This window comes from Wasmannia auropunctata, unplaced genomic scaffold (assembly GCF_000956235.1).
Source record: "Wasmannia auropunctata unplaced genomic scaffold, wasmannia.A_1.0 LD335976.1, whole genome shotgun sequence".
Classification (NCBI taxonomy): Eukaryota; Metazoa; Arthropoda; class Insecta; order Hymenoptera; family Formicidae; genus Wasmannia; species Wasmannia auropunctata.
In genome coordinates this window covers 181377-191529 of record NW_012026914.1, presented here as the reverse complement: position 1 = coordinate 191529, position 10153 = coordinate 181377, and the positions used below count along the sequence as shown (strand labels likewise).

At 32.9% G+C, this 10153-nt stretch overlaps 3 protein-coding genes across 4 annotated transcripts; 1 reads left to right on the top strand and 2 right to left on the bottom strand.

Annotated features, from left to right (window-relative positions):
• Positions 1 to 39: 39 nt before the first annotated feature.
• Positions 40 to 5342, bottom strand: LOC105454687 (serine protease snake-like). Its single transcript, XM_011697497.1, has 6 exons — positions 4817 to 5342; positions 4366 to 4496; positions 2845 to 3045; positions 1623 to 1909; positions 1046 to 1341; positions 40 to 640 (listed from the first exon to the last, which is right to left on the bottom strand). Exons 2-6 carry the CDS (start codon positions 4460 to 4462, stop codon positions 343 to 345), a joined length of 1179 nt encoding a protein of 392 aa, XP_011695799.1. The 5' UTR covers positions 4463 to 4496; positions 4817 to 5342; the 3' UTR covers positions 40 to 342.
• Positions 5343 to 5613: 271 nt separating this feature from the next.
• On the bottom strand, positions 5614 to 6995 carry LOC105454688 (MIP18 family protein CG30152). Of its 2 annotated transcripts, XM_011697500.1 has the most exons (4): positions 6847 to 6995; positions 6649 to 6775; positions 6183 to 6446; positions 5614 to 6088 (listed from the first exon to the last, which is right to left on the bottom strand). In XM_011697500.1, the coding sequence occupies exons 2-4, from the start codon at positions 6725 to 6727 to the stop codon at positions 5988 to 5990; spliced, it is 444 nt and encodes a 147-aa protein (XP_011695802.1). In that variant the 5' UTR covers positions 6728 to 6775; positions 6847 to 6995; the 3' UTR covers positions 5614 to 5987. The 2 variants fall into 2 exon arrangements, with proteins under 2 accessions (XP_011695802.1, XP_011695801.1); XM_011697499.1 differs by having other exon boundaries at positions 6649 to 6995.
• Positions 6996 to 7099: 104 nt separating this feature from the next.
• LOC105454689 (2-oxoglutarate and iron-dependent oxygenase domain-containing protein 3-like) lies at positions 7100 to 9935 on the top strand. The gene is made up of 5 exons (XM_011697501.1): positions 7100 to 7375; positions 7625 to 8062; positions 8328 to 8481; positions 8574 to 8700; positions 8776 to 9935. Exons 1-5 carry the CDS (start codon positions 7272 to 7274, stop codon positions 8922 to 8924), a joined length of 972 nt encoding a protein of 323 aa, XP_011695803.1. The 5' UTR covers positions 7100 to 7271; the 3' UTR covers positions 8925 to 9935.
• Positions 9936 to 10153: the final 218 nt, after the last annotated feature.

The following is a 10153-nucleotide window of genomic DNA, read 5'->3' as shown; positions in this document are numbered from 1 at the left end:
AGTTTTTCTCGAAATAAGAAAGGGAAAGAAGAACAAGCGTGAATATTCATGTTTTATTGAAGCACGTATACATTCAGAATGACATTATTCGAGAGTAGAGTAACATGTATAAAAGTATAAAATTCGCAAAAGCGCATTGTAAGATAGGAATTGAAAGAATAAATGCTGCGTAGACCGAATACACGAATAGCTTCAGACTAGATTATTGTAATAACCATACGTAATAACAGCACAAGTCGTTTAGAGTATTTAAATATATCGCGTCACGTTACTCATGCTGACAATTAGTAGCTGGGTCACTGAACGGAGAGTCTCGAATCAAAATGATAAGATACGATCCATCTACCGTTCGTTAATCGTTTCCGGCCAGACTTCCTTCTCGATCCATTCCAAGAAAGAATATACCGCTGTGTAAACTCCCGGTATAGGGCCCCCGCAATTTTGCCCAAAAGCCGTGATTCCCACAATGCTGTGACTAGATCCGGTGAACATCAATAAGGGTCCGCCGCTATCTCCCTGACAGGCGTCTGCCCTTCTCGTAACATTGCTGTCCAATATGCACAGCATATTCTCGTCCAAACCGCGGGGTAACTTGCCGAAACCGTCAAACGATTTGGCGCACGATTCCCTGTCTACGAGACTGGAAAAGTTAAAGCATAATTTGAATTTAAAAGTCGTAATAGTAGAGCGTGTTGTCTCTTATATATATATATAATATATTATGTGAAAATATATTTGTAACAGGTATGCGCAAGAATGTATTTTGTCAATCGCCAAAATTTTGCAGGACTTGTTAACTTTGACTGCGTCATACAGATTGTATTTCTTTTCCCAATTTGTAAATAATTTCAGAAAGAGTTTCAATTTTATCATATTCCGAATGTAATAATGCTTATACCGGAAGATAAAATCGCAAAAATATTCAAATCAAAGTTAAATAAGAAATTCGATTTTTAGTAAAAGAATTTCAGTAAAAACACATATTTGATATTTCCCAAAGAGTTATTGCTTTAAAAAATGATGCTTCAATTGTATTCTCTCTTACTTGAGACCCGGGGTCTTCATCAATTTGGTACTGCCGTCCTCGTCGAAGCTGGTAGCGCCCCAGCCAATCACGATAAACGTTATGTTCGATTGTACATTCATGGAGTCTAAAGATTTCGTTTGGATACAGATCGGCCGTACGTTACTCGCCATGCGTACAGGCGTACTTAGTTTCAAAATAGCTACGTCGTTGTAATTCACGCTGCGCTTGTACTCCGGATGCGGTATTACGTTACTTATGGGAATTCGTTGTGCATCGTCCCCAACGCTCTTCAGATCTTCGCTGCCGATTCTCACCTGGGAGCAAAAAAAGATTTGTAATCTTTAAACGTTAGACAAAGTGTTTGACTCCACGAAGACAAACGCTCTCTCATTCATGTAACGATAAATCGGTGAATCGACCGTATTGAAAAATAGATAATGGAGTGATAAATAAAACTTATAATTTATCGTTTATCTATATTCAACTTAATTTCAACTTGAGTGTCTTAGTAGTCTTTTGCTCGAATCGATCTGACGCAGAATATTTGGATGGTCAGTGAATCGCGACCTTGAACTTGGAGCTCGCTGTTACTTGCCTCTATCGGTACTTTCTCCTGTATATTACTGACGCAGTGAGCAGCAGTCAGTACGTATTGCGAAGAAATTAACGTGCCACCACAGTTGTACTTGATAGCTTCCGAATCGTCGTCGTCTTCGTCCTTGTCTTCGTTCTCATATCCCAGAGCAACCATGTATGGGAATTCCCCGGCCTCGCTTTGCGTGCCGCCGTATATGTTAAACTGCACCTGAGCCTTAACGGCCTTAACCGTGTCCCTTTTCGCCTTACCGTTGGACTCGATCTCATTTTCATATTGGCGACATGCTAAAAGAAATTCAGGCGCGAATGTAAAGTTCATCTTTTGCATTCTACAGGATCATACAATCGATCGACTGGTTAACGCGGAACCCGGACTTGTCCGAAGTCGGATCTACGGCCGTAACCGTGACCGTAAAGCCATGACGATTATTACATCACCATGCGCATCTCCACCTCAAGGCCATTCATTATTTAAACGAGATTCTCGGAAACGATCATGCAACGCGCGCGTGTTAACGACATATATTAAAAACAGTGATAAACACGATAAACATTAAAACAACTTTGTCGCTGACATTTATACGAATGCGTTTGTATAAATAACATTTTGGGAACATATAATATATTATTGCTACATAATAACAAAGCGTTAAGCATAGGTATATGGACTTTGTCGTAATATTTCGTCTTCTTAAAAGCACGGATTTTGTCTATTTCGTGGACTATTTCGTCTTCTTTTAGATGAAGAAAAGAAGAGCCATTATCAAAAATGATAGCAATTATAAGTTGAAAAACCTGTTTTTGAATAAAGAATGTTAGTCGACAACGTAGATGCGGAATGTAATCACTTGTCGTCGATCGGCTTTTTCATCGCTTGACTCCTTTACTTTAGTATTTCGAACTAAAAAAACATCTCACGGTCGAGTGGCACAGTAATTTGTAAAGCCAAATGATTGATTTTAGTTTACGAAAACGCGTAAATGTAAAAGTTGATCAGTTGTGACATTATAAAAAACGAGTTAATTTAAGTGAAATTTAAAAGAATAATTAATAACGCGTAACTCAATCAGCACGAAATCGCGCTGCATCTAACAATAAGAAATTAAATTTCATTGCAATTATTTTTCTATTTTTGGATCATCATTGAAATGGCTGTTGTATTTAAAAAAAAAGAAAGAAAGAAAGAAACATTTCATTGACCAAAATGATATTATACATACCTAGCTCTGCTGGTCGAAGTCCTATTTTGTCCGTAATATTGAACTGACAACAAACGATTTCCGTGAAATCCTGGAAGCCGCAACGACCCATCGAATCCGAGCTTCTTCTACCTTCTTTCACCTCTTGCAGTCTGGATGGACATTCGTGTATCTTTTTGCATACACCTGCCTCGCCGTCCTCCGTCTTGCAGTAACTGCCTTCTGCATCGAACAAAACGAGGTTACTTCAATTTTAGATTATATTTTGCTCGTATTGTTTCGCAAAGAATCGCAGGGGAAGCCCGCGAGGAAAAGTCTAGTTCAGGTCGTTGAAACTAATCTATGTATGACCCGCACTTTTACTCATGCGTTAACGACACTTTGACCTATAACGTTTATTTTTTCTCGTGAGATTACACGCGATTTTTCAATGATAGCGTTCATTCGCGCAGTACAGAATAATGTTTGTCTAAACTAGAAGGAGAATAAAAACAGAGAGAGTATATACTTCTCTCTCTCTCTCTCTCTCTCTCTCATCATATAGAAATCTAGCTCCCTTTACCCCATTAAATTATTATTTAGTTAAACAAGTTAATCTCTGAAATTCAGATTTAAATTTTACTTCGAAAAAATATGAAATTATATATTGAAAGATAATATTTAATACATATAATAATATTTATAATCTTTTTAAACTACGAACAAATTTCATACGATTTAATGAAAATACTTTTCTCATGGGCAATCATAGTTACGTATAACTCGATATCAATAGACCAACAACATAATATTGAAAAATTACGGATATGCGACAACTTTTGTTTGAATTAATTACATATGCAAATATTGCGTCACTATGCGATACTAGTAGTGGTAAAAGCGTCACCGTATTCGGTAGCCGCGGGGAAAAACAGTCACGTCACATGTTTAATCGCAAACGTTGTCCGCGATTTTAATCGTAATATTAATTGGAATGAGGAAATATTTTAAAAATTTTTGTAGAATAACATAAAATGTAAACATAAATTCTCATAAATTAATTGTATCCTATGACAAAATTAAGATTGAATTAATGAATGACGTCTTTGACATGTATTATATTAGAAAGCAAAGCAAAGAAAAACTGTCGATAAGTACTGAATGTATAAAAACTAAATTAATATCCAATTTGATATTTCGGTATTGCGCATATCAATGTTATAATCGGAAAGTCTGTGTTATCATATAACGTCGGGATTGTCAGGAATGAATCATACCATTTTCATGATAAAGAATGAGTTAAGGATAAAGTAAATAAGCGTGTGTATAATTGCGATAACGATTCACCCTGAGCTCTGTTTTGTGATGTTTTATCAGTTATCTAGTCATAACTTCGGAAGCAGATCAATAGCAGTTATATATTTTGTCAATCAAAGATCGCTTCAATCGGATTGTTCATAGTACTTTTTATAATGCATTAAAAGCGCAACTATTAAATTTATCTGTTAACCATAAAACTCATGAGTTGTTTTTATCACATTTTAAATAATACCGTAATAATACCGTAAAGTTCCTCTTGCAGTGGTAAACCATGTGTAAAAAACTTGAACAATAGGACGATCAGAATCGAGAAAGAAAAGTTCGAGCCCATCTTGAGCATACGATGATTTATAATGTTGTACACTTTGACTTTGCTAAAAAATAAGATATTTATATATATATATATATATATATATTTATTATAATTTATATGTATATCATATCATTTTGAAACAGTTACTCCATTTATGTTCACATATATAATGTGAATATATTTAGATATTCATATTAAGATGTGAATATTAAAGTGTATAACTGAAAAATTCACTGCATTTAAAAGAGATTCAGAAGAAAAGATGTAAATTATGTGTATAAATGTAATAAATTTAAGTTTTAAATGTCAATATATTATTATCTTCATATTTTTTAACAATAATAATTAATAGATTTTTATAGAATAATTTTTGATTTGTACCTCGAGTGATTCTCTCTCACTCTCTAAATAGTTCACTTATTCTCAAAGATATGCGATATTTTTTTACAGAAACTTGAAAAAAAAAACACTTGTGCTCCACGCTGCTCGCAGCCCGAGACTGCTCGAGGCTCGACTGAACTCGACTGACGACTGACGCCACGCGATGCGAATGAGATCTGGTATAGTCATCACAGAAGCGGTAGAAATGTGTAGAAAACAGTGACGCCCGCACGGGAACTTTGATTACTATCATATATTGCGCGCAATACTACATAAATCACGCGACGTTCCGCGAATATTGCGCCTGTGGCTTACCTAATTCGTAATTATTTCACTGTTTCACTGTATATTGTGTTTATGTATAGATATATGTTACGCGCATGTGAAGTATCCGTGCATCACGCGTGATGCACTCATTCGAGCATTCGTCTGTGACACATTATTTTGAAGTGTCAGAATGAGATTTTTAAGTACTTGGCGTGTCTATATATTAATTTACATAAAATTATTTGATATAAATTAATATATATTGCATCTTCTCTTTTCGAATGCTCGTAAAATAAAATTTTCCTTAAATTCTTTAAGAATTATTATTCTACTTTACGATTTTTTTAAATATTTTTGACACTTTATTCATATTATACATTAGCTATTATATACACTTAAATTAATAAAAAAAAATCAAAAAAGGCTACTTATTGTTATAAGAGTTAAAGAAAAACGTGAAGAATATTACAATGAAATAAATTTAAATTTTTTCATTTTACTTGTCTAATTTAACGTCATTCTAATCGAGATTTGTTCATATGTGTATCTGCCGACGGCGCCGACAAAATTTTTATTACTCTTCTCTACGTTATATAAAATATATAAAATATATAATTTTATATTTCGAGGACCGTAATGTAATAGATTGCGCTCTTTAGCTTTTTATCTCTATAAAATGCATGATTACGATTATCAAGTACCAAAAATTTAATTTACAATGATATTTCTATATAATATTTCTATTGGAAGCGTTTCATTACATTATTCCCAAGAGTTGGACTTAATTATATGCCAGTATAAACAATCCACATATTACTTATCTACATAATATATATGTACTAAATTATAATAAAATTATATTTCGGAAAAATATCCGATATAGCACATGCTTTATCGTGAAAGGCTAATAATCCTCTTCTAGTATACATTTCTCCACCAGTTCCCGTAAGTTTGGATTTTCCATCGCAGCCGCTATACGTTCCTTATCATTAATTTGTTTATTAACTGGAATTTAATGCACATAATTAAAAATAAGCTTAATATACATGTCTCAGTAACACTACTGAAAAACTGAATAAGATACAAGGAGCATACGTACTTTCCTGTTCAGTAGAATGTGCACCTTTCTTGATATAGATATCCAACTTAAATGAAGCCGATAAATGACGTTCCAATTTAATGCGGATGCACAGTCCTATGAGGGTGGCCAACGAACAGTGAGGCACTGTAGGATTAAACTCCACACGAATCACAGAAACTCCTCCAGGTGTGCTGTGACAAACTTTTATGCAATCTTCGTAAACAACGTCCAATTGCTCCAAGGTCTGTGGTTTCTCAGGATCTTTGATCGTCCTTAATACATCTGAAAAGCAACGAAAGATTGACGATAAATCGATCAAATTCTGAATAATTCTTAAGTAATTAATATTTGATCGTTTTAATAAATGTAGGCAACAAGTGATTTGCAATGTCGCACCCTCTCTCTCTCTCTCTCTCTCTCTCTGACATCGGACACTATCGGAAAGGTTGCGCGATACAATACACAAATAGAGCGCAAAACTTGCCGTAAACGGATTCTTTTAACTCGATATCCGTCCTTAACGTTTGATTCTTCGCCGTCAACAGATCCTCTGCCGTTCCCATGACTGTTTCCGGCAATATACCATCCTTTATTTTTCCGCCAATTGATAACTTTCGGAAAAAGGATAGCATGTTTATTAACGATAATAACAAGAAAAACATAACAGCATGATGTGAATTACGTCATCTGCATTCGCGAAGACGAGCGGCGGAACGAGAATAATGCAACATTCGGCATACGCGTGGTTTCCGTGCGTTACATCTGATCTGATTAGTGCGATTACGTCGTTTATGAGTTACGTATGTTTATACAATACATCCGAAGGGCAGTGTCGCCAAGTCATACCGACGATTTTCTCCTAATTTTAAAATCCTACAAAAGTCTCTAGTCTTCTCTAGTTATACATACGTGTGTGAAATTCCCTAAACAGTTGGAGTGTGGTAACTTTTCAGGTTGAAATGGTTGAACGATTGAAAGCGTCATCTCTAGATATTCGAGTATTTTGACACTTCTATTTGACTGTTTGACATGTGTGAGAAATTGGAGTAAACGTAAAATTCAAAGATAAACAACAGTGATTGTACATACAGTATCAGTGTATACACGATGACGACGCAAGAGGTGAAGAGAACAAAGAAAAAAAGCGCACAAAAAGAAAGTGTGACTCAAGAGGAAAAAAAGGTGGAAAAACCGAATAAACTCGTTCAGTCGTGAGTATAAGATTAATTTCTTATATTTCACATTAATATGTTTACATTACCGAATTTATCTTTCCTATTTTAGCATTTGATATGTCCAAAAATAATAATGATCAAATGCGTAATATATCCAAATAGAGGAAAGTAAATACACTACTCGATCTGCTTCTCCCCTCTGCTGTCATTGAAACTTCACTTATCTAATTTATAAGAGTAAAATAATATCCATAAATCTAACAGCCTCTAATTTTTATCTTGTAGAAAATATGGACCTATTGTATCTTTTCCATATCAAAGAGTATGGTCAAGATGTGTTCTGATACTTGGAGTCTTGCTAATAGTTTGGTATAATAATAGACATGGCAAAGAAGTATATCTGGCAAAGCAGAAAGACGTGCTGGTAAGTCGTACACAGAACGTTGACTGCTCTATGGATTATAGAGACGAGTTAGAAAAATACCCAGGCTGCGTACCAGAAAAATGTGGCAGAGCTGTAACTGACAAACTCGTCTCGACAACAGAGGCAGATGTTTTACTGAAACTAGCAAAAAGTGGATTAGATCTGGCTGGATCTGACGGTGGCGCGAGTATTCTGGATCTTCATTCAGGCGCTCTTAGCAAGGGACAGGGTTTCATCAATATTTATAAACAACCAGAGGCAAAGAAAATATTCAACAGCGTGGATTCGGCAATCTACAAGTATGATTTTACTTATATATAAATATTTATTTTTAAACCTAGAGCAAAGTATCCTTTGATGTTCCAAATTAGACAAAACGCATATAAATTGATATAAATAAAAATTATCTACAGTCTTTTATAGATAGACTAGATAAATGATAGATAAATGTAAAAACATTTCTAGCTGTCAGATTTTTTAGTGTCTAAAATACATGTATGCATATTATTAAAATTTATTTTGTATATATTTACCTGATATATTACGTTCTTTCTTAACTTATAGGGTAGTGAAAACGAAAATACAACATGCGGTGGCGCATAATTTTGGAATAGATATAAATAAAATCTATTTAACCAAACCTACTTTTTTCTCGCGAATGACTAATAAACCCGCAAAAACTATACATGATGAATACTGGCATCCACATATCGATAAGGTACGTTTGTCTGACGACGTTATATAGCGTAACCTTTAACAAAGTTTTGTTTTGTATAATGTAAAATTAAAACATAAAATTATGTATTTCAGGAAACATATGAATCATTCCATTACACATCATTGCTATATTTAAATGATTTTAGTAAAGATTTTGAAGGCGGTCGATTTATATATATGGACAAAAACGATGTCAATACCACAGTGGAACCGAGAAAAGGTAAAAAAGCGTTTAATAATTAATTATAAATTAAATTTATTGTAAAAAGATGAGACAATTTAGCAATACTTTCAGGTAGAGTATCAATTTTTACATCAGGAAGTGAAAATTTACATCTAGTTGAAAAAGTGAAATCTGGTACTCGTTATGCCTTGACCGTGTCTTTCACCTGTGACAAGAATGCCGCGATATCCGATTTACGTTTTACTGATACGTTAAATTAAGATTATTTTTATTTCATCAACAATGTCTAATTTTGCAGTTATTTAAATTGATTGATATTTACTTAAAGAAAATATCATAAGAATTATAAGAGTATAAATCACGTGTAAGAGCTGGATATTTTTATTTATAAATTTTTTTGTTAAATGGCACAATTGAACAGTATTATAATAGCATAAAGAAAAACAAGTGAAGTATTGCTTGTACGAATTTATTTTTAAAAATGTATTTCATTAAGTAATAAAGAAATTTAGAATGTTAATAACTAAGTGTCAGAAAGAGAATTGATCGTGGTGTGTTTCAAATAATTAAGATGAGTAGACGCCAACACAATACAAAATGGATCGTGGTGCTTAATAATAATATTTTTATATATGAATCTTTTACAATTCTGAAGTAATATTTTGTTATTTATAAGTTATTTATAAGTGATAAGTTATTTTCGCAGGGTTTAAAAATATGTTCAAGAGAGTAGCAAATTATTAGATTGCTTTGGCAATTGTGTTATTACATAATATTCAGTTTGGAGCATAGACTTATAAGTCTATGATTTGGAATTGCGTTTTAAAGGACTGACGATGCAGCGCACAGTTTGCATTGTAAGATTAACATATAAAAATATTATTATGAAGCATCAAGATTTGTGTTGGCATTTACTTATCTTAATTATTAAAATTTTAATATATTAAACATAAATTTGTGTTATTATCTATATGATTTACTTTCTCGATTTTTAAGCATATAATTATTTTTACGTGTAATAACCTGTTATATGTGTATAACATACATATAAGCAAGAAAGAAACAAAAGATAATATACAGTTAAGTCATATTAGAGTTAAGTTTGTGAAAAATACATTTTTTCGTTGTATTGAACTTGTATATGTTAATGAAATGAAACACGTATGTGTTACATACTATGAGAAAATATTGTGATAGTTGAGATAATGTCTATCAAGAATATTTTAGTAATAAGAATTTAATAAAAACGATAAAAAGATCTTAACCAATAATTAAGAAATTTATTTCAATATATTTTATTGGCCGCTTATTATTTCATTACTGAATTATATAATGAAAGACTCTAATTAAAACTCTTAAGCTAAGAATAACATGTTCAGCCTACATAAAACAAAAAAAGAATATGTTTTACTTAAGAGGAAGAAAATAATCAAAGAAAATCAATTTTTAATATACACACAATAATTATATTATATATACACATAAATAA

Excerpts from the sequence above, each read along its gene's own strand:
- LOC105454687 (XM_011697497.1), bottom strand. The coding sequence starts at position 4,462 with ATGCTCAAGATGGGCTCGAACTTTTCTTTCTCGATTCTGATCGTCCTA. Across the intron at positions 1,342-1,622 it reads AGGAGAAAGTACCGATAGAG|GTGAGAATCGGCAGCGAAGA; the intron begins GCAAGTAACAGC and ends TTTTGCTCCCAG. Across the intron at positions 641-1,045 it reads ATGAAGACCCCGGGTCTCAA|TCTCGTAGACAGGGAATCGT; the intron begins GTAAGAGAGAAT and ends TAACTTTTCCAG.
- LOC105454688 (XM_011697499.1), bottom strand. The coding sequence starts at position 6,826 with ATGTTTTTCTTGTTATTATCGTTAATAAACATGCTATCCTTTTTCCGA. Across the intron at positions 6,447-6,648 it reads GTTAAAAGAATCCGTTTACG|ATGTATTAAGGACGATCAAA; the intron begins GCAAGTTTTGCG and ends GTTGCTTTTCAG. Across the intron at positions 6,089-6,182 it reads ACATTCTACTGAACAGGAAA|TTAATAAACAAATTAATGAT; the intron begins GTACGTATGCTC and ends ATTAAATTCCAG.
- LOC105454689 (XM_011697501.1), top strand. The coding sequence starts at position 7,272 with ATGACGACGCAAGAGGTGAAGAGAACAAAGAAAAAAAGCGCACAAAAA. Across the intron at positions 7,376-7,624 it reads CCGAATAAACTCGTTCAGTC|AAAATATGGACCTATTGTAT; the intron begins GTGAGTATAAGA and ends TTTATCTTGTAG. Across the intron at positions 8,063-8,327 it reads GTGGATTCGGCAATCTACAA|GGTAGTGAAAACGAAAATAC; the intron begins GTATGATTTTAC and ends CTTAACTTATAG.